This window comes from Pongo abelii, chromosome 3, assembly GCF_028885655.2.
Source record: "Pongo abelii isolate AG06213 chromosome 3, NHGRI_mPonAbe1-v2.0_pri, whole genome shotgun sequence".
In the NCBI taxonomy this organism is placed as follows: domain Eukaryota; kingdom Metazoa; phylum Chordata; class Mammalia; order Primates; family Hominidae; genus Pongo; species Pongo abelii.
Window position 1 is genome coordinate 166,755,337 of NC_071988.2, and position 24,934 is coordinate 166,780,270.

The 24,934-nt window shown below is 36.7% G+C and overlaps 1 protein-coding gene across 14 annotated transcripts in view; it reads right to left on the reverse strand.

Annotated features, from left to right (window-relative positions):
* The window catches only part of ANAPC10 (anaphase promoting complex subunit 10), a 209,576-nt gene that overhangs the window by 72,345 nt on the left and 112,297 nt on the right, over positions 1–24,934 (reverse strand). For 5 of the 14 annotated variants that reach the window (XM_024245740.3, XM_054554520.2, XM_063723682.1 and 2 more), the window contains one exon: positions 15,481–16,478. The exons of 3 other annotated variants lie outside the window; for them this stretch is intronic. In XM_024245740.3, the coding sequence (XP_024101508.1) occupies positions 16,248–16,478 (231 nt within the window). In that variant the 3' untranslated portion in view covers positions 15,481–16,247. Of the gene's footprint in view, positions 1–15,480; positions 16,479–17,548; positions 17,711–23,459; positions 23,594–24,934 lie in introns of those variants that run through there. 6 more of the 14 variants (XM_054554527.2, XM_054554529.2, XM_054554519.2 and 3 more) reach the window with 3 other exon arrangements.

Consider the following 24,934-nt stretch of genomic DNA (forward strand, 5'->3'; position numbering starts at 1 on the left):
AGCATGATTTATAGTCCTTTGGGTATATACCCAGTAATGGGATGGCTGGGTCGAATGGAATTTCTAGTTCTAGATCCCTGAGGAATCGCCACACTGACTTCCACAAGGGTTGAATTAGTTTACAGTCCCACCAACAGTGTAAAAGTGTTCCTATTTCTCCACATCCTCTCCAGCACCTGTTGTTTCCTGACTTTTTAATGATCGCCATTCTAACTGGTGTGAGATGGTATCTCATTGTGGTTTTGATTTGCATTTCTCTGATGGCCAGTGATGGTGAGCATTTTTTCATGTGTCTTTTGGCTGTATAAATGTCTTCTTTTGAGAAGTGTCTGTTCATGTCCTTCGCCCACTTTTTGATGGGGTTGTTTGTTTTTTTCTTGTAAATTTGTTGGAGTTCATTGTAGATTCTAGATATTAGCCCTTTGTCAGATGAGTAGGTTGCGAAAATTTTCTCCCATTTTGTAGGTTGCCTGTTCACTCTGATGGTAGTTTCCTTTGCTGTGCAGAAGCTCTTTAGTTTAATTAGATCCCATTTGTCAATTTTGGCTTTTGTTGCCATTGCTTTTGGTGTTTTAGACATGAAGTCCTTGCCCATGCCTATGTCCTGAATGGTATTGCCTAGGTTTTCTTCTAGGGTTTTTATGGTTTTAGGTCTAACATTTAAGTCTTTAATCCATCTTGAATTGATTTTTGTATAAGGTGTAAGGAAGGGATCCAGTTTCAGCTTTCTACATATGGCTAGCCAGTTTTCCCAGCACCATTTATTAAATAGGGAATCCTTTCCCCATTTCTTGTTTTTCTCAGGTTTGTCAAAGATCAGATGGTTGTAGATATGTGGCATTATTTCTGACGGCTCTGTTCTGTTCCATTGATCTATATCTCTGTTTTGGTACCAGTACCATGCTGTTTTGGTTACTGTAGCCTTGTAGTATAGTTTGAAGTCAGGTAGCGTGATGCCTCCAGCTTTGTTCTTTTGGCTTAGGATTGACTTGGCGATGCGGGCTCTTTTTTGGTTCCATATGAACTTTAAAGTAGTTTTTTCCAATTCTGTGAAGAAAGTCATTGGTAGCTTGATGGGGATGGCATTGAATCTGTAAATTACCTTGGGAAGGATGGCCATTTTCATGATATTGATTCTTCCTACCCATGAGCATGGAATGTTCTTCCATTTGTTTGTATCCTCTTTTATTTCCTTGAGCAGTGGTTTGTAGTTCTCCTTGAAGAGGTCTTTCACATCCCTTGTAAGTTGGATTCCTAGGTATTTTATTCTCTTTGAAGCAATTGTGAATGGGAGTTCACTCATGATTTGGCTCTCTGTTTGTCTGTTATTGATGTATAAGAATGCTTGTGATTTTTGCACATTGATTTTGTATCCTGAGACTTTGCTGAAGTTGCTTATCAGCTTAAGGAGATTTTGGGCTGAGACAATGGGGTTTTCTAGATATACTATCATGTCATCTGCAAACAGGGACAATTTGACTTCCTCTTTTCCTAATTGAATACCCTTGATTTCCTTCTCCTGCCTAATTGCCCTGGCCAGAACTTCCAACACTATGTTGAATAGAAGTGGCGAGAGAGGGCATCCCTGTCTTGTGCCAGTTTTCAAAGGGAATGCTTTCAGTTTTTGCCCATTCAGTATGATATTGGCTGTGGGTTTGTCATAAATAGCTCTTATTATTTTGAGATACGTCCCATCAATTCCTAATTTATTGAGAGTTTTTAGCATGAAGGGTTGTTGAATTTTGTCAAAGGCCTTTTCTGCATCTATTGAGATAATCATGTGGTTTTTGTCTTTCGTTCTGTTTATATGCTGGATTACATTTATTGATTTGCGTATATTGAACCAGCCTTGCATCCCAGGGATGAAGCCCACTTGATCATGGTGGATAAGCTTTTTGATGTGCTGCTGGATTCTGTTTGCCAGTATTTTATTGAGGATTTTTGCATCAATGTTCATCAAGGATATTGGTCTAAAATTCTCTTTTTTTGTTGTGTCTCTGCCAGGCTTTGGTATCAGGATGATGCTGGCCTCATAAAATGAGTTAGGGAGGATTCCCTCTTTTTCTATTGATTGGAATAGTTTCAGAAGGAATGGTACCAGCTCCTCCTTGTACCTCTGGTAGAATTCGGCTGTGAACCCATCTGGTCCTGGACTTTTTTTGGTTGGTAAGCTATTGATTATTGCCATAATTTCAGCTCCTGTTATTGGTCTATTCAGAGATTGAACTTCTTCTTGGTTTAGTCTTGGGAGGGTGTATGTGTTGAGGAATTTATCCATTTCTTCTAGATTTTCTAGTTTATTTGCATAGAGGTGTTTGTAATATTCTCTGATGGTAGTTTGTATTTCTGTGGGATCAGTGGTGATATCCCCTTTATCATTTTTTATTGCATCTATTTGATTCTTCTCTCTTTTTTTCTTTATTAATCTTGCTAGCGGTCTATCAATTTTGTTGATCCTTTCAAAAAACCAGCTCCTGGATTCATTTATTTTTTGAAGGGTTTTTTGTGTCTCTATTTCCTTCAGTTCTGCTCTGATTTTAGTTATTTCTTGCCTTCTGCTAGCTTTTGAATGTGTTTGCTCTTGCTTTTCTAGTTCTTTTAATTGTGATGTTAGGGTGTCAATTTTGGATCTTTCCTGCTTTCTCTTGTGGGCATTTAGTGCTATAAATTTCCCTCTACACACTGCTTTGAATGCATCCCAGAGATTCTGGTATGTTGTGTCTTGGTTCTCGTTGGTTTCAAAGAACATCTTTATTTCTGCCTTCATTTCGTTATGTACCCAGTAGTCATTCAGGAGCAGGTTGTTCAGTTTCCACGTAGTTGAGCGGTTTTGAGTGAGATTCTTAATCCTGAGTTCTAGCTTGATTGCACTGTGATCTGAGAGACAGTTTGTTACAATTTCTGTTCTTTTACATTTATTGAGGAGAGCTTTACTTCCAAGGATATGGTCAATTTTGGAATAGGTGTGGTGTGGTGCTGAAAAAAATGTATATTCTGTTGATTTGGGGTGGAGAGTTCTGTAGATGTCTATTAGGTCTGCTTGGTGCAGAGCTGAGTTCAATTCCTGGGTATCCTTGTTGACTTTCTGTCTCGTTGATCTGTCTAATGTTGACAGTGGGGTGTTAAAATCTCCCATTATTAATGTGTGGGAGTCTAAGTCTCTTTGTAGGTCACTCAGGACTTGCTTTATGAATCTGGGTGCTCCTGTATTGGGTGCATATATATTTAGGATAGTTAGCTCTTCTTGTTGAATTAATCCCTTTACCATTATGTAATGGCCTTCTTTGTCTCTTTTGATCTTTGTTGGTTTAAAGTCTGTTTTATCAGAGACTAGGATTGCAACCCCTGCCTTTTTTTGTTTTCCATTTGCTTGGTAGATCTTCCGCCATCCTTTTATTTTGAGCCTATGTGTGTCTCTGCACGTGAGATGGGTTTCCTGAATACAGCACACTGATGGGTCTTGAGTCTTTATCCAATTTGCCAGTCTGTGTCTTTTAATTGGACCATTTAGTCCATTTACATTTAAAGTTAATATTGTTATGTGTGAATTTGATCCTGTCATTATGATGTTAGCTGGTTATTTTGCTCGTTAGTTGATGCACATGCACACGTATGTTTATTGCCGCATTATTCACAATAGCAAAGACTTGGAACCAACCCAAATGTCCAACAATGATAGACTGGATTAAGAAAATGTGGCACATCTACACCATGGAATACTATGCAGCCATAAGAAATGATGAGTTCATGTCCTTTGTAGGGACATGGATGAAATTGGAAATCATCATTCTCAGTAAACTATCGCAAGAACAAAAAACCAAACACCGCATATTCTCACTCATAGGTGGGAATTGAACAATGAGAACACATGGACACAGGAAGGGGAACATCACACTTCAGGGACTGTTGTGGGTTGGGGGGAGGGGGGAGGGATAACATTGGGAGATATACCTAATGCTAGATGACGAGTTGGTGGGTGCAGTGCACCAGCATGGCACATGTATACATATGTAACTTACTGCACATTGGGCACATGTACCATAAAACCTAAAGTATAATAATAATAATAATAATAATAATTACAATAAAAGAAAAAAAAAAAATAATAATAAAAAAAAAAAATAAATAAATATAAACAAAAATAAAATGAATCCAAGGATAAATTATTAAACTTCACAAGAAATGCAGAAATTGGGATCTGTGGAAAATAAAAATAAGTAATTTTAAATTATATCTATTGTAAATCAACAATATTTCTAACATTACTTTGTAGATAGAAGAATTGTATCTGAAAAGTCTAAGTGTGATTCTTGCTGTGACACTATTCCCCAAGAAAACTCTTAACTGTTAGTTGTCCTCAATAAAGAAGCTCTAAAGCAAATTAAAACAAACAAACAAACAAACAAAACCTTAATGACAAAAAGCAAAATCATCACTTTGGTAGTTCAAGGCAGAAGACTGTTTCCCAATGGAAATTTTACATTGTAGGTGATAAATGACAAAGAATGGTCATGGAGAGTACCCCTGCATACCAGAAAGTGAGAAGACAATTATAATGTTAATTAATATCTAAAACAACGCATGATCCTGGGGGCATAATTAGTTCTATTTGATAAAAAAAAATGTTGGTTGTTAGTGCTAGTAGTTTAATGCCTTTGAATTAAAGTTTATGACATCTATTCCTGTTTGACAGTTTCTATGTCAAATATATGATATCAACATACATGCACGTTTTTAAAATGGAGTTCATATTTTCTCCAAACTATTTTTGGAAATTCACCATATTTCAAATTGTACAATTAGGAAAAAAAGTTAACCATCTATAATTTAACCATCACATATTAATCAAATACCGAAAACTGACATTGGATATAACCTAGAATAATGTGCTATTCAAAACAGAAAGTATTCTTGCATAAATTAAAAATGGATATTGTGAGATTATGTGACATTAACATATCTAGAAACATTATGAGGAGATGCAAGAGAATTTTGAATGAAGTATGGTAAACACATGACCATTTGAGCCACTGATTCTTCCCTTTGTTTTAAATTACATAATCAACTCTACCAGAAGATTTTAGAGTTGGAAGATTTGTAATAGAATAAAACCTCCATAAGAACCAAAAAAAAAAAAAAAAAAAAAAAAAAAAAAAAAAAAAAATAAGTATTGGGTCAGAGGTAGTGGCTCATGCCTGTAATCCCAGCACTTTGGGAGGCCAAGGCGGGTAGACCACAAGGTCAGGAGTTTGAGACCATCCTGGCTAACACGGTGAAACGCTGTCTCTACTAAAAATACAAAAACTTAGCCAGGTGTGGTGGCACGCACCTGTAGTCCCAGCTACTGGGGAGGCTGAGGCTGGAGAATTGCTTGAACCTGGGAGGCGGAGGCTGCAGTGAGCCAAGATCGTGCCACTACACTCCAGCCTGGGCAACAGAGTGAGAATCCATCTCAAAATAAATAAATAAAATAAAAACAAATAAAAATAATTATTTACTGCATGCCTACTAGATGCTGAGAATTGTAATAAAACAAATATAGAAGATAAATAAGACTAATACCTTGCCTTCAAGAGTTAGCAATATACACAGTAAAATATTCATAAATTAACACAGGTTGAGCATCCCAAAGCAGAAAATCTGAAATCCAAAATGCTTCAAAATCTGAAACTTTTTGAGCGCCAACGTGATGCTCAAAGGTAATGTTCATTGGAGCATTTCAGATTTTGGATTTTTGGATAAGGGATACTCAACCTGCATAGTACTGGTGGATTACACAAATGCTGAAGAGATTTAGAATTAAAATATATATATATATATATATACAGGATTAAAGTCAGGCAAGTAAAGGCTCCCAGGGAGTGACTTTTGAGTGACATAAACTGGTAGAAAAGTGACAAAATTACAGGCCATCAGATGCTACACATTAAAAAGTAAAAGAATGAGGGAGTTATGTGGTTAAAATAGACAACTGTATTTGCTTGGCTGCAGCAAAAAGGCTGAGAATAATGAAAAACAGTTTTTGAAAAGTCAGGAAAGGTATATGGGCTTGAAGGGATGCCAGAGGACTTTGTATTTACTTACACAGGTTAATTTATATAGGTAATATGGAATTAGTACTGATACCAATAATTACAGAATGCCATAGGATGGAATATCATTTGGATAACTTTATTTTAGCATAAACTAAAGGCTAGTGGTCCAGCTAGGAGCTTCCTGCAATTGACCTAGAATGATGTGAAAGGGGTGAAACTAAAAGTGATAATGTGGAGAAAATATCTGCAGGACTCAGAGTTACTGAGTATCAACAGAAGGAGGAGAGTCAAAATTACACCCAGTTACCAATCTAGCAACCAAAAATTTCAAGACAGAAATAAATTTTGTTCTAAACTGCCCAGAGAACTTTGAAGAAAATTTCTGAAGAATAGGTTATCTGCATATTCTATTAGTTCCTGAATGCTACTCTAAAAAAAATAGGCACTATTTTTTAATAAACAGTAAAATCCCTTTCCCTTGTCTTTTGTAAACACCTGAATGTGTTATAACTTAGTAGCTGATGGCTTGTTATCCTCCTTTTGCCAAGGCTACTCTCTATTTGATTTTGTCTCCATATCCATTTAACATGTGATTCTTATAAATTTCAACAGTTGAAAAACAAATAGCTGGCAGAACTCTCTGCTTCAGTCTTTTGGATACTTTGCTTCTTGGTAAGTGATCAGTATTTTGATATTGTTGTAGTAATAACAGGAAATGATCTGTTAAAATCTGGATCTCTAGCCACAGATGAATGCCAGCGTAAGGAGGAGAGCTAGTCTAAGAATAAAATCCATGAAAAACAGTTGGGGCCATTATTTCTAGGACCACAGAGAGAGAACCGTAATTTGCCCTCAACATTGAAAAAGTGAATACATAGTGGAAGAACATCTTATAGTGATCACTGAACTGCATCAGTGGAAAGCTCATGGAACTCAGTAATCAAAATAATTGAGATGGCAAATGCTAGTGCTTCAAACATAATAATGTGAAATACCATTTCCTGAAATAAAAATTCACTCAAAATGTTTCACAAGAATATAGAACAATTTTAAATTGGTCCGATTATAATTTTGCTTCTGTTTGCAAAACAGCAAGCTGGTTCTACTCAGCAGAAAAGACAAGAGGGACACTTAATGGTCGTGGAGGTAATCATGGAATATATAATATTAAAAAATAGATTGGTTAATAGTAGTAAAAAATAACCTTAACTTTTCACATAAAATTGCCATGGATTATAGACATTCTCTTAGATTTTATAGTGGGGAGTTTTCTAATTATTAGACTTAAGATTTTTCCTGTTGACAGGATAAATCATGATCATGAACAATTAATAAACTGATTTGTGAGGCTTTCTTTCTCATCATCTCCCTCTCTCCAAGGCTTTCTGGATAAAACTGCACAAAAACAATCCCAACTAAATGGCAGACCATGAAACACAGGCAGCTTCCTTGTAGAAGACTGGTAAACAGCCTTGTATTGCAATAAGTTCCAAATACCATACTCCAGGGAGTCATAGTAGAAGACTGGAAGGCCAAAATAATATGGGCAAAAGAGATAATCCTGGTTTTAAAAGATCTGCAAAGCAAAAATATTCACATATAACCATAACTACATTAATTATATTCCCTCTTTTATGTAACATATTTTGCAAACTGTATCTCTTTAAAAAGCTAATTGATGAATTAAAATAACCTAGAATTCACTTAAAATATAATAAATATTTTACTAAGTAAGAATTTTATAGCAGTAACATTTTCTAAAACACTAGATGAGTCATCAAGTATTTCATATATTTCATTGATAAAAATTTATATTGTAATATATCAATTTGTACTAAATTACTAGTCAAATGGCTAAAGGAGCAGAAGGCATGGTTGCTAAAATTACTTTTCAAGATTTGTCAGTGTTTTAGTCATTGAACACTTTCAAATGAGAATAAATGTACAAAACATCACTTGGTTCTGAATACAAAAATCATCTGTTTCCAATTAATTGTTGTTACTTATATAAAAACAATGATAGTCTGGATTCAAGACTAGGCTTGAGAAGCAAATAACTAGCTGATATTACAAATAGTCTTTCCAACATTCTGGCTTCTCAACAATGTCTTCTTTTTGGCCATTCAGTATGATATTGGTTGTGGGTTTGTCATAGATAGCTCTTATTATTTTGAGATACGTCCCATCAATACCTAATTTATTGAGAGTTTTTTGCATGAAGAGTTGTTGAATTTTGTCAAAGGCCTTTTATGCATCTATTGAGATAATCATATGGTTTTTGTCGTTGGTTCTGTTTATATGCTGGATTGTGTTTATTGATTTGTTGAATCAAATTTATTGATTTGTTGAATCGATTTGTTGAACAAGCCTTGCATCCCAGGGATGAAGCACACTTGATCATGGTGGACAAACTTTTTGATGTGCTGCTGGATTCAGTTTGCCAGTATTTTATTGAGGATTTTTGCATCGATGTTCATCAGGGATATTGGTCTAAAATTCTCTTTGTTGTGTCTCTGCCAGGCTTTGGTATCAGGATGATGCTGGCCTCATAAAATGAGTTAGGGAGGATTCCCTCTTTTTCTATTGATTGGAACAGTTTCAGAAGGAATGGTACCAGCTCCTCCTTGCACCTCTGGTAGAATTCCGCTCTGAATCCATCTGGTCCTGGACTTTTTTTGGTTGGTAAGCTATTAATTATTGCCTCAATTTCAGAACCTGTTATTGGTCTATTCAGAGATTCAACTTCTTCCTGATTTAGTCTTGGGAGGGTGTATGTGTCGAGGAATTTATCCATTTCTTCTAGATTTTCTAGTGTATTTGCTTAGAGGTGTTTAAAAAACACTAGAACAAAACCTAGGCAATACCATTCAGGATATAGGCATGGGCAAGGACTTCATGTCTAAAACACCAAAAGGAATGGCAACAAAAGCCAAAATTGGCAAATGGGATCTAATTAAACTAAAGAGCTTCTGCACAGCAAAAGAAACTACCATCAGAGTGAACAGGCAACCTACAGAATGGGGGAAAATCTTTGCAATCTACTCATCTGACAAAAGGGCTAATATCCAGAATCTGCAATGAACTCCAACAAATTTACAAGAAAAAAACAACCCCATTAAAAAGTGGGTGAAGGATATGAACAGACACTTCTCAAAAGAAGACATTTATGCAGCCAAAGGACACATGAAAAAAGTGCTCATCGTCACTGGCCATCAGAGAAATGCAAATCAAAACCACAATGAGATACCATCTCACACCAGTCAGAATGGCAATCATTAAAAAGTCAGGAAACAACAAGTGCTGGAGAGGATGTGGAGAAACAGGAACACTTTGACACTGTTGGTGGGACTGTAAACTAGTTCAACCATTGCAGAAGTCGGTGTGGCAATTCCTCAGGGATCTAGAACTAGGAATACCATTTGACCCAGCCATCCCATTACTGGGTATATACCCAAAGGATTATAAATCATGCTGCTATAAAGACACACGCACATGTATGTTTATTGTGGCACTATTCACAATAGCAAAGACTTGGAACCAAGACAAATGTCCAACAATGATAGACTGGATTAAGAAAATGTGGCATATATACACCATGGAATACTATGCAGCCGTAAGAAAGGATGAGTTCATGTCCTTTGTAGGGACATGGATGAAGCTGGAAACCATTATTCTCAGCAAACTATCGCAAGGACAAAAAACCAAACACCGCGTGTTCTCACTCATAGGTGGGAATTGAACAATGAGAACACATGGACACAGGAAGGGGAACATCACCACCGGGGCCTGTTGTGGGGTGGGGGGAGGGGGGAGGGATAGCATTAGGAGATATACCTAATGTTAAATGATGAGTTACTGGGTGCAACACACCAACATGGCACATGTATACATATGTAACAAACCTGCACGTTGTGCACATGTACCCTAAAACTTAAAGTATAATAAAAAACAAACAAACAATGTCTTCTTTAGCTTCACCTCTATCTTCTTCAGCAGGAAGTAAACTCACATCTCCTCTACACTCTCATTCACTGATTAGAGACCTCACGACTTTCTAATTTCTGGCTTGGTTGGTTAGAGACCTATTGTTTCCTCAGTAGACTGTAAGCAACTTGAAGGCAAGGTTTACATTTTCACCTTTGTTTCCTTAATATGTTTATCTTAACTAAACCCAATAGATATGCACACACACCAAAACACAATTGAATGAATAAGTCCTTTTAGAGTTGTATATTTATTAGTGTTCTGTGACTGTGTATTTTTAAATTCAACAATTTTTGTTTGTTTTTTATTGTTGTTGTTTTTGAGACAGGGTCTCTGTCACCCAGACTAGAGTGCAGTGGTGCAATCATAGCTCACTGCAGCCTCAACCTCCTGAGCTCAAACGATCTTCCTGCTCTCAGCCTGCTGAGTAGCTGGGACTACAGGTGCACGCCACCATGCCTGGCTAATTATTTCTTAAAATTTCTGTAGTGACAAGGTCTTGCTATGTTGCGCAGTCTGGTCTTAACCTCCTGGGCTCAAGCAATCCTCCCACCTTGGCCTCCCAAAGTGCTATTACAGGTGTGAGCCATTGCACCAGGACCCCACAATTTTTACATAAAGTTTCTAGTAATCAGCTCATAAACTGATTTTGAAAGTGTCTTATACCCAGATTATATGTGAAATTAAAATTTTTCATATAACTGCACAGTTTGTCCAATACTCAAAAGCACTGACTGACTGCAAATAAATCAGTGAATTTGCTGTCATTGTTTTCTGAACTGTTAAAATGGCTTTTCCAATCTTGGTTTTTTATTCACAGGTCCTATACAGTAAGAAATATAGTTACTTCAAATCTAGCATCTTTTAGGTGATTCTTATATAAAACGAGTACAATAAGTTATTTTTAAATTCAGTTCTATTGAGGTATAATTCATATACAATAAACTGTGCCTATTTAAAGTGTATAACTTGATGAGATTTGGCATATGTACAGACCCATAAAACCATGACTACAATCAGGATAATGAATATTTCTGTCATCCCCCCAAATAGTTCATCCCTTCTTACTTCTCCCCACTCCCCATCCTATATAACTGATCTGCTTTCTGTCACTTAGTTTATATTTTCTAGAATTTTATAAAAAATGAAACCACATATATGTACTCTTTTTTGTACAGCTTCTCTGAAAATAATTATTTTGGACATTTAACTGTGCTGTTGCACATATCAATCGTTCATTTTTATTGCTGAGTAGCATTTCATTATATGTATATACCATAATTTGTTTAGCCCTTCTACTGTTGATCAACATTTATGTTGTACAGTTTTGATGTATTACAAATAGAGCTGCTATGAAGATTCACGTACAAGTCTTTGTATGGATATATATTTTATATTTTGGGAGGTAAATACGCAGAAGTGGAATGACTGGTACACATAGTACGTGGATGTTTAACTTTTTAAAAAATTACCAAACTGTTTTCCAAAGTAGTTATATATTAATTGCAGGCATACCTAATTTTATTGCACTTCACAGATAACTTCATTCTTTACAAATTGAAGGCTTGTGACAATCCTGCATTAAGCAAGTCTATCAATGCTATTTTTCCAACATCATGTGCTCACTTTGTGTCTGTGTCATTTTGGTAATTCTCTATTTCAAACTTTTTCATTATTCTTATATCGCTTATGGTGATCTGTGATCAGTGATTTCTGATGTTCCATACCATTATAACTGTTTTGGGGCTCCACAAACTGCACCCACATACATACATTTGCAAAGTTACTCCATAAATGTCATATGTCCCTGACTGCTCCATCGACCAGCTGTTCCTATCTGTCTCCCTCTTCTCAGGCCTCCCTATTCCCTGAGACCCAACAATATTGAAATTAGGCCAATTAATAACCTTACAATGGCCTCTAAGTGTTCAAGTGAAAGGAAGAGTCACCAGTTTCTCACTTTAACACAAAAGCTAGAAAGGATTAAGTTTAATGAGGAAGGCATGTTGAAAACTGAGATAGGCAGAAAGCTAGGCCTCTTTCTCCAGTTAGCAAAGTTGTGAATACAAGGGAAAAGTTCTTGAAGGAAATTAAAAGTACTACACTAGTGAACGCATGAATAATAAGAAAGCAAAACAGCTTTATTACTGATAGGGAGAAAGTTTGAGTGGTCTGAATAGAAGATCAAAGCAGCCATAACATTCCTTTAAGCCAAGCCTAATCCAAAGTAAGACCCTAACTCTCTTTAATGTTAGGAAGAAAAATTTGCATTTTTTTTTTTTTTTTTTTTGAGACAAGTCTCACTCTGTCGCCCAGGCTGGAGTACAGTGGCACGATCTCGGCTCACTGCAAGCTCCACCATCTGGGTTCACACCACTCTCCTGCCTCAGCCTCCCAAGTAGCTGGGACTACAGGCACCCACCACCACGCCCGGCTAATTTTTTAAATTTTTAGTAGAGATGGGGTTTCACCATGTTAGCAGGATGGTCTCGATCTCCTGACCTCGTGATCTGCCCGCCTCAGCCTCCCAAAGTACTGGGATTAGAGGTGTGAGCCACCATGCCCAGCCAGCAATTTTTTTTTTTTAGCTCATCAGCTATCGTTAGTGTATTCTGTGCGAGGTCCAAGACAATTATTGTTCTTCCAATGTGACCCAGGAAAGCCAAAAAATTGAATACACCAATCTAGAACGTAAGGGATGAAGGTGGCTACACTAAACAATAGATTTTTCCATGTAGATGAACAGCCTTCTATTGGAAGATGATGCCACCTTGGATTTTCATAGCTAGAGAAAAGTCAATGCCTGGCTTCAAAGTTTCAAGGAAGAGAATAACTCTTGTTAGCAGCTAATGCAGCTGGTGACTTTAAGTTGAAGCCAATGCTTATTTACTATTCTGAAAATCCTAGGGCCCTGAAGAATTATGCTAAACCTACTCTGCCTGTGCTCTGCCTGTAGAACAACAAAGCCTGGATGACAGTACCACTGTTTAGAGCATAATTTACTGAATGATTTAAGCCCTCTGTTGAGATCCACTGCTTGGAAAAAAGATTCTTTCAAAATATTACTTATCATTGCCAATATATCTGGTCACTCAAGAGCTCTGATGGAGAGTTATGTTGTTTTCATGCCTGCTAACACAACATCCATTCTGCAGCCCATGAACCAAGCAGTCATTCTGACTTTCAAGTCTTATGGTTTCAGAAATACATTTCATAAGGCATTAGCAGGTAAGTGATTCTTCTGATGGATCTTGGTAAAACAAATAGAGAACTTTCTGGAAAGGATTTACGATTCTAGATGCCGTAAGAACATTCATGATTTAAGGGAGAAGGTCAAAATAGCAACTTTAACAGGAGTTTGGAAGGAACTGATTTCAACCTTCATGGATGACACTGAGGGGTTTATGACTTCAGTGGAAGAAGTAATGGCACATGTGGTAGAAATAGCAAGAGAACAAGAATTAGAAGTGGAGCCTAAAGATGTGTCTGAATGGCTGCAATCTTATAAAACTTGGATGACTGTAGAGCTGCTTCTCGTGGATGAGGAATAAAATTGGTTTTTTGAAATGGAACCTATTCCTGGTGAAGATACTGTGCATATTGTTGAAATGACAACAAAGGATTTAGAAGAGTACATCAAGTTAGTTGATAAAGCAATAGCAGGACTTGAGAGGATTGACTCCAATTTTGAAAGAAGTTCTACTGTGAGTAAAATGCTATCAAACTGCATCACATGCTACAGAGAAATCTTTTGTGAAAAGTCTATCAATGAAGCAAAGTTCATTGCTGTCCTATTTTAAGAAATTGCCACAGCCCTGTCAGCATTCAACAACCACCACCCTGATAAGTCAGCAGCCATCAACACCTAGATGAGACTCTCCACCTGCAAAGAGGTTACAACTTGGCTAAAGCTTCAGATTATTGTTAGCACTTAGCAATAGTATTTTAAAATAAAGGTATGCATACATTGTTTTTTTAGACTACAACAGTGTAAACAATTTTATAAGCACTGGGAAACCAAAACGTTTCTGTGACCCACTTTATTGCGATAGTCACTTTACTGTGGTATTCACTTTATTGTGTGGTGGTCTGGAATTGAACCTGCAGCATCTCTGAGATATGCCTGTATCAGCAGTGTGAAGTGCGTTTTCTCCACATTGTTGTCAACACGTGAAATAATCATTTTCATTGTAGTCATTCTAGTGGCTGTGTAGTAGTATCTCATTGTGGTTTTAATTTGCTCTTCACTAGTGTCTAATGAAGTTGAGCATCTTTTTGTACAATTACTTGCCAATCATATAACTTCCTTGGTAAAGTGACTGTTGAAATATTTTGCTCATTTTTAAATTGGATTTTTCTCCTTACTGTTGAGTTGTAAGGGATTTTTATATATTCTAAATATAAATCTTGGTCAAATATATAATTTGCACTCTAGAAAGTAAAATGCAACTGTTTTAGATAATTATGCTTTGTTAATATAATATATAATCTATCTGTATTTTAAATTTTCCTTATTAATAAGGGCAAGCATTATCTTCATAATCCTCAGCTATCAAGTTTTCCCATGACTAATAAGATAGCCAGCTGGCATATGAAAAATATGTAAGGAGAATAAAAGTAGAAAACATATTGATTTTCTCAACATCCTTCTAATACCTCCTGATTTTAGGAGTCTCTTAGCAAACTATTAATAAATAGTAGGAGATAAGAGACTAGACAGTATATGTGATCATTAGTCTTCCTCCTTTTTTCTTTTAAGCAAACTTAAATAAGCCGTCAGTAAGAAGTAACATTATTAATAAAACTTCCTGTACTTTTAAAAAAATTAGATTTCTTTTATCTCTAAGACTAAGACCCTGTTGTTTACATGACTGTTTTCCTTATCAGACTAAAGGAAAACATCAGTGCCTCGTGTATATTTCTATTCTTCTTTCCTTCATTCTCTCCATTTCCTTTAGTCCTTATTCTTGGTCTTCTCCTTCAATCCTCTCTTCTACCCTACCCAGCATCTGACAAGTATAATGTGCTTAATTTGGTGATTCCAAATAAGTTTTGGCTACAGACTTTTTGGTGATCCTACAGATTGCCTATCATGCTTTTTACTTCAAAGACAACAAAATGAAAGTAATAATACAATTCTTCCCAGAACTTACAGGAAGAAGAGCAGAGTTTTTAATGAGTGAAAAAGTGAAACCATTTTCTATAGTATCCAAATAAATTAGTACTCTCTGCCAGAATAAAGCAAACACACTATTTTTAAAATAATATTCACTATTTAATACTTTAGTGTACCCATCAATGCATGAACCACAGAGAGCAATCTTTTCCAAACAAGAGTGAATCTAGGTAAATTCTGTGGCTAAATAACCATCCCCCCCAAAAAAGTAATACATCTGGAGAAACAACATACAAAATCAAATCTACTCATTTTAAACCATGGAAAAAAACACATTTCCACGTATTTGTTTAAAATCTTTTAATATATATAAAACATTTCACATACTTTTACGATTTTATGGGATATATGACTGCCCAGGGAATGCTATAATGTCAGACACAAATTTGAAAATAACTCTTCCATAAGTACTGCTAGAACTGAGATGTACAGGAGATTATACAGGCAATCTTTACATAATATCATTAGGATACAGTCAACCCTAGGGCTGTAAGTATTCCATGAAGGTGAATATGAGACAATTAATTATACTCCCCATATTAGATTGGTTCTCATCAGACACCTAACACTAAGCTTATTTGACACTGTTTTTAAAAAGATCCAGTATTAAAAGAATAACCTTCCTCTGGGTAGAAAAAATAGTAATTTTGACCTATTAAAGATGATATATATTGATAAAACACAGTCTTGTTCCCAAATATGCAATAAACCATTACTCTAATGTATGAACACTAATGAAATAATCACCTAGCTACTATAATTGTGTATATACTGAAATTTTCAGTTCAACTCTTTTCTTTTGATACAGGGAAAATAAAATGATTGGCTTTAAGTCCATTTTTAGTAATGTAAAATATGTGAGCTTTATTACATGTTAAAGAAAATAAAGATAATATGACCCCAAATTTATTTGTCAAAGTTACAATAAAATATTTTTAAACATATACAAAATTACAAATAACAGATGCTTTGTTCAATAAAGGTACCTGATATATTATTTAAACACAGGATAAAACAAAGATATATTTAATGATTTTCATCTCATTTTAAAGTCACCTTATTGAACGATACATCATGAAATCTATAGTTGTACATCTAGGAAATTTACCAATGGAGCTCTCTTCTACCGGTGTGTATATTTTAATTTGTCTCATATGGGTGTCTCTTCCATTTTGGTGATTGGCTAGAACAGCAATCTGTATCATGAATGTACGAGTTGGCTTCTTATGATTGTCAGTTAAGGGAACATGAATCCAGCCACTTGGTTCCACCAACTCAAGTTGCTGCCAAGGGAAAAAAAAATCAGATTATGCTTTTATTCAACAAATATAATTTATAATAATGAATGCATTCTATAATAAAATTAACTTATAATTAACATTTTGCTCAAAGAAAGAATGACAATATGATGATAATCACTACCAGTTATTGGTCACTTTTACCATGGTCTACTTATAGTTGCTAAGCACTTTACATGTACCATCTTAGTAGACAAAATAAAAATAGATATGCTTCGTATTTACAGAACTCGTACAATTTATACAACTTGTACTCTCTGCCAGAATAAAACAAACACACTAGAAAGTACATGTCTCACAACTTTTAAAAATATTTGAAACACAGATGGCTGACTAGACACAAGTAGTATGTGCCTCCTCCATGAAGAGGAACCAGAATACTAAGAAGATACTCATATTTTGAACAGATAATCTAGGAAAGAAGGCTAGGATTCATCAGGAAAGAGATGGGAAATACCAAAAGTAATTAAGGACAGGGTTCGAGGTAGCTTACCCAGGCAGGGAACTCACTCACAGCCAGGAGAGGCTCCTGGATGTGGGGAAACAATATGAGAGATATGGAGATACCCCCACGGCTCTACACTCTGAAACAGGCTTATAGGATCTTAGTGATGAGAGAAACCCTCTACCAACTAGGGCCTTGGGCCTGACATAATGAGCTGTCTACAGACTGCAAAGAGATGTTACTCCAGAAAGGAAACTCAGAATCCCACAGGCATCCTACAGATCCTGGAGCAACCTCAGCTGGGCGCCACTTGGAGAATCTAGATACTGGAGATCTAGAGACATGGCTGCTGCTGCTGTGCTGGTCTAAGGAGGGAGAAGGGAGACTTGGCGCTCTCATGCACCCCTGGGAAGGTCCCAACTGACCAGCTGCAGGCTGTGGTTGAGACAGAAATGAGAAGACCACACTCCCCACAGCTTCTTGCCCATGCTGCTTGCCTGGGAGGAACCCACCTTCTCTAGTTCCATCATCAAAGACCAAAGGTAGATAAAACCATAAAGATGGGGAGAAACCACAGCAGAAAAGCTGAAAATTCTAAAAATCAGAGCACCTCTTCTTCTCCAAAGAAACGCAGCTCCTTGACAGCAACAGAACAAAGCTGGATGGAGAATGACTTTGACGAGTTGAGAGAAGAAGGCTTCAGGTGATCAGAAATAACAAACTTCTCCGAGCTAAAGGAGGATATTTGAACCCATCGCAAAGAAGCTAAAAACTGTGAAAAAAGATTAGACAAATGGTTAACTAGAATAAACAGCACAGAGAAGACCTTAAATGACCTCATGAAGCTAAAAACCATGGCACGAGAACTATGTGACGCATGCATGAGCTTCAATAGCTGATTCGATCAAGTGGAAGAAAGGGTATCAGTGATGGAAGATCAAATGAATGAAATGAAGTGAGAAGAGAAGTTTAGAGAAAAAAGAGTAAAAAGGAATGAACAAAGCCTCCAAGAAATACGGTACTGTGTGAAAAGACCAAATCTACGTCTGATTGGTATACCTGAAAGTGACGGCCACAATGGAAACAAAGTGGAAAACACTCTTCAGGATATTACCCAGAAGAACTTCCCCAATCTAGCAAGGCAGGCCAACATTTAAATTCAGGAAATACAGAGAACGCCACAAAGATACTCCTTGAGAAGAGCAACTCCAAGACACATAATTGTCAGATTCACCAAGGTTGAAATGAAGGAAAAATATTAAGGGCAGTCAGAGAGAAAGGTCGGGTTACCCAGAAAGGGAAGCCCATCAGACTAACAGCAGATCTCTCAGCAGAAACTCTACAAGCCAGAAGAGAGTGGGGGCCAATATTCAACATTCTTAAAGAAAAGAATTTTCAACCCAGAATTGCATATCCAGCAAAACTAAGCTTCATAAGTGAAGGAGAAATAAAATACTTCACAGACAAGCAAATGCTGAGAGATTTTGTCACCACCAGGCCTGCCTTACAAGAGCTCCTGAAGGAAGCACTAAATATGGAAAGGAACAACCAGTACCAGCCACTGCAGAAACAGGCCAAATTGTAAAGACCATCGATGCTAAGAAGAAACTGCATCGACTAACAAGCAAAATAACCAGCTAACATCATAATGACAGGAACAAATTCACACATAACAATATTAACCTTAAATGTAAATGGGCTAAATGCTCCAATTGAAAGACACAGACTGGCAAATTAGATAAAGAGTCAAGATCCATCAGTGTGCTGCATTCAGGAGACCCATCTCACGTGCAGAGACACACACAGCCTCAAAATAAAGGGCTGGAGGAAGATCTACCAAGCAAATGGAAAACAAAAAAAAGCAGGGGTTGCAATCCTAGTCTCTGATAAAATAGACTTTAAACCAACAAAGATCAAAAGAGACAAAGAAGGCCATTACATAATGGCAAAGGGATCAATTCAACAAGAAGAGCTAACTATCCTAAATATACATGCACCCACTACAGGAGCACCCAGATTCATAAAGCAAGTCCTTAGAGACCTACAAAGAGACTTAGACTCCCACACAATAATAGTAGGAGATTTTAACACCCCACTGTCAACATTAGACAGATCAATGAGACAGAAGGTTAACAAGCATATCCAGGACTTGAACTCAGCTCTGCACCAAGCAGACCTAATAGACATCCACAGAACTCTCCACCCCAAATAAACAGAACATACATACTTATCAGCACCACATCACACTTATTCCAAAATTGACCACATAGTTGGAAGTAACGCACTCCTCAGCAAATATAAAAGAACAGAAATTATCACAAACTGTCTTTCAGACCACAGTGCAATCAAATTCACAAACTGTCTCTCAGACCACAGTGCAATAAAATTAAAACTCAGGATTAAGAAACTCACTCAACACAGCTCAACCACATGGAAACTGAACAACCTGCTCCTGAATGACTACTGGCTACATAACAAAATGAAGGCAGAAATAAAGATGTTCTTTGAAACTAATGAGAACAAAGACACAACATACCAGAATCTCTGGGACACATTTAAAGCAGTGTGTCGAGGGAAATTTATCGCACTAAATGCCCACAAGAGAAAGCAGGAGAGATCTAAAATTGACACACTAGCATCACAATTAAAAGAACTAGAGAAGCAAGAGCAAACACATTCAAAAGCCAGCAGAAGGCAAAAAATAACTAAGATCAGAGCAGGACTGAAGGAGATAGAGACACAAAAACCTTCAAAAAAATCAATGAATACAGGAGCTGGTTTTTTTAAAAGATCAACAAAATTGATAGGCCGCTAGCAAGACTAATAAAGAAGAAAAGAGAAAAGAATCAAATAGATGCAATAAAAAATGATAAAGGGGATATCATCACTGATCCAACAGAAATACAAACTACCACCAGAGAATACTATAAAAACCTCTATGCAAATAAACTAGAAAATCTACAAGAAATGGATAAATTCCTGGACAAATACACCCTCCCAAGACTAAGCCAGGAAGAAGTTGAATCCCTGAATAGACAAATAACAGGCTCTGAAATTGAGGCAATAATTAATAGCTTACCAACCAAAAAAAGTCTAGGACCAGATGGATTCACAGACGAATTCTACCAGAGGTACGAAGAGGAGCTGGTACCATTCCTTCTGAAACTATTCCAATCAAGAGAAAAAGAGGGAATCCTCCCTAACTCATTTTATGAGGGCAGCATCATCCTGATACCAAAGCCTGGCAGAGACACAACAAGAAAACAGAATTTTAGACCAATAATCCTGATGAACATTGGTGCAAAAATCCTCAATAAAATACTGGCAAACCAAATCCATCAGCACATCAAAAAGCTTATCCACCACGATCAAGTCAGCTTCACCCCTGGGATGCAAGGCTGGTTCAACATATGAAAATCAATAAATTTGATCCATCATATAAACAGAACCAAAGACAAAAACCACATGATTATCTCAATAGATGCAGAAGAGGCCTTCAACAAAATTCAACAGACCTTCATGCTAAAAACTCTCAATAAACTAGGTATCAATGGGATATATCTCAAAATAGTAAGAGCTATTTATGACAAACCCACAGCCAATATCATACTGAATGGGCAAAAACTGGAAGCATTCCCTTTGAAAACTGGCACAAGACAGGGATGCCCTCTCTCACCACTCCTATTCAACATAGTGTTGGAAGTTCTGGCCAGGGCAATCAGGCAGGAGAAAGAAATAAAGGGTATTCAATTATGAAAAGAAGAAGTCAAATTGTCCCTGCTTGCAGATGACATAACTGTATATTTAGAAAACCCCATTGTCTCAGCCCAAAATCTCCTTAAGCTGATAAGCAACTTCAGCAGTCTCAGGATACAAAATCAATGTGCAAAAATCACAAGCATTTCTCTACACCAATAACAGACAAATAGAGAGCCAAATCATGAGTGAAGTCCCATTCACAATTGCTTCAAAGAGAATAAAATACCTAGGAATCCAACTTACAAGGGATGTGAAGGACCTCTTCAAGGAGAACTACAAACCACTGCTCAATGAAATAAAAGAGGACACAAACAAATAGAAGAACATTCCATGCTCATGGATAGGAAGAATCAGTATTGTGAAAATGGCCATACTGACCAAGGTAATTTATAGATTCAATGTCATCTCCATCAAGCTACCAATGACTTTCTTCATATGGAACCAAAAAAGAGCTCACATTGCCAAGACAATCCTAAGCAAAAAGAACAAAGCTGGAGGCATCATGCTACCTCACTTCTAACTATACTACAAGGCTACAGTAACCAAAACAGCATGGTACTGATACCAAAACAGAGATATAGACCAATGGAACAGAACAGAGGCCTCAGAAATAACACCACACATCGACAACCATCTGATTTTGACAAACCTGACAAAAACAAGAAATGCGGAAAGGATTCCCTATTTAATAAATGGTGCTGGGAAAACTGGCTAGCCCTATGTAGAAAGCTGAAACTGGATCCCTTCCTTACACCTTATACAAAAATTAATTCAAAATGGATTAAAGACTTAAATGTTTGACCTAAAACCATAAAAACCCTAGAAGAAAACCCAGGCAATACCATTCAGGACACAGGCATGGCCAAGGACTTCATGACTAAAACACCAAAAGCAATGGCAACAAAAGCCAAAATTGACAAATGGGATCTAATTAAACTAAAGAGCTTCTGCACACCAAAAGAAACTACCATCAGAGTGAACAGGCAACCTACAGAACGGGAGAAAATTTTTGCAATCTACCCATCTGACAAAGGGCAATATCCAGAATCTACAAAGAACTTAAACAAATTTACAAGAAAAAATCAAACGACCCTGTCAAAAAGTGGGCAAAGGGATATGAACAGACACTTCTCAAAAGAAGACATTTATGCAGCTAACAAACACATTAAAACATGCTCATCATCACTGGCCATCAGAGAAATGCAAATCAAAACCACAATGAGATACCATCTCACATCAGTTAGAATGACAATCATTAAAAAGTCAGGAAACAACAGGTGCTGGAGAGGATGTGGAGAAATAGGAACACTTTTACACTGTTGGTGGGACTGTAAACTAGTTCAACCATTGCAGAAGACGGTGTGGCGATTCCTCAAAGATCCAGAACTAGAAATACCATTTGACCCATTCATCCCATTACTGGGTATATACCCAAAGCATTATCAATTATGCTGCTTTAAAGACACATGCACACGTATGTTTATTGCGGCACTATTCACAATAGCAAAGACTTGGGACCAACTCAAATGTTCATCAATGATAGACTGCATTAAGAAAATGTGGCACATATACACCATGGAATACTATGCAGCCATAAAAAAGGATGAGTTCATGTCCTTTGTAGGGACATGGATGAGGCTGGAAACCATCATTCTCAGCAAACTATCACAAGGACATAAAACCAAACACCACATGTTCTCACTCATAGATGGGAACTGAACAATGAGAACACTTGGACACAGGGTGGGGAACATCACACACCAGGGCCTGTCGTGGGGTAGGGGGCTGGGGGAGGGATAGCATTAGGAAATATACCTAATGTAAATGACAAGTTAATGGGTGCAGCACACCAACATGGCACATGTGTACATATGTAACAAACCTGCACATTGTGCACATGTACCCTAGAACTTAAAGTATAATTTAAAAATTTTAAAAAAAGAAAAAAAAAAAAAAAAAAAAAAAAAACCAGCATCCAACTTGGAAAAGAGAAAGTCAAATTATCCTTTTTCACTAATGATGTGATCTTCTATCTAGAAAACCCTAAAGACTCCAACAAAAGACTCTTGGATTTGACAAATGAATTCAGAAAAGTTTTAAGATACAAAATTAATATAGAGAAATCAGTAGCATTTTCATATAACAATAATGATCTAGCCAAGGAGCAAATCAAGAAGGCAATCTCATTTACAATAGCTACCAAAAAAAAAAAAAAACTTAGAAATATACTGAACCAAGGAGGTAAACAATCTCTATAATGAAAATTACAGAACACTGATGAAAGAAATCACAGATAACATAAACAAATGGAAAAACATCCCAAGCTTCTAAATTGGAAGAATCAACATTGTTAAAATGATGACATTGCCCAAGACAATCTACAGATTCAATGCAATCCCTATGAAATTACCAACATTATTTTCCCCAGAATTAAAAAAAAAAATCCTAAAATTCATATAGAACCAAAAAAGGCCCCAAATAGCCAAAGCAATCTTAAGAAAACAGAATAAAGTTGGAGGTATCAAATTACTTGACTTTAAATTACACTATAAAGCTATAGTAACGAAAACAGCATGGTACTAGTATAAAAATAGACACATAGGCCAGGAACAGTGGTACATGCCTGTAATCCCAGCACTTTGGGAGGCTGAGGCGGGCGGATCACAAGGTCAGGAGTTCAAGTCCAGCCTGGCCAACATGGTGAAACCCCGTCTCTACTAAAGATACAAAAAAATTAGCTGGGCATGGTGGCACACACCTATAATCCCAGCTACTCGGGAGGCTTAGGCAGGAGAATTGCTTCAACCCAGGAGGTGGAGGTTACAGTGCGCTGAGATTGCAGTGAGCTGAGATGGTGCCATTGCACTCCAGCCTGGGTGACACGGTGAGACTCCATCTCAAAAAAAAAAAAAAAAGACACATAGATCAATGGAACAGAATAGAGAACCCAGAAATAAAGCCACATACCTACACCCAGTTGATCTTTGACAAAGCATACAAAAACATAAATTGGGAAATGGGCACCCTATTGAATAAACAGTGCTGGGAAAATTGGAGAGCTATATGCAGAATCATAAAACTAAACCCATATCTCTCACCATATACAAAAATTAACTGAATAAAGATTAGAGACTTAAATGTAAGACCTTAAACTACAAAAATTCTATAATAAAATCTAGGAAAAACTCTTCTGGACATTGGCCTAGGCCAAGAATGTATGACTAAGTCCTCAAAAGGAAACACAATAAAAACAAAAATAGACAAAGGGGACTTAGACTAAAAGAAATATAACTATACTGACTGGTCTCACTTTAGATCCAAGACAACTAATTTCAAGTGCATATTTAGCACTATACAAAATTCCTACTATATTCCCTTAAAAAATTTGCTTACCCACTGTCTCCGGGATAGCTATTTTTGAGCTTCTCCTCAAATCCTAATAACTATTCTAATCTCTAAGTTGGCAGCATTTTATTTCACTAAGAAAACATGATCAACTAGAAAAAGAATATCATCATCTCATATGCTGTTATAAAGTTAAGCTGTCCCTCTACCTTATTGAGGTCAGACCGACCATTTACTCAATAAATCCCATCCTTTCCTTCCCAGCCAAAGACTCTATTCCCACAATAAGCATTCTCTAAGGAATTTTCTCTTCTCCACTGGATCACTGTCATCAACATACAAACACGCTGCAATATTTGTCATCTTAAAAATGAAAACTAAAACCCTTTCTCAATCCTACATGCTATTCCACTATTGCCCTAATTCTCTGTTCCACTTCACAGCAGAACTCCTTGAAAAATTGTAATCAATTTTATTTTTTATTTTTAGAGACAGGGTCTCACTCTGTCATTCAGGCTGGAGCGCAGTGGCATGATCACAGCTCACTGCAGCATCAAACTCTTGGGCTCAAGCAATTCTTCCACCTTGCCCTCCCAGAGTGCTAGAATTACAAATGTGAGCCACTACACCCAGCTGAAAAGCTGTAGTTAATGTCTTCATTTTTACACCTGCTCTTCCAATCTGAATTTTGTCCCCAACACTGAAATCAATCTTGTCAAAGTAACCAGTAACCCAAACCTTGCCAAATAAATTCCCTCTAAGAACTACTTGATATAAAGAAGGTAATTATTGTAATACAGATTTTATTTAAGATGTGCTTGAATAAGCCTATTTATATTTTAAATTTTCAGGCCTTAAAAATTTTACTTAATATTTTAATATATAGTTTTGC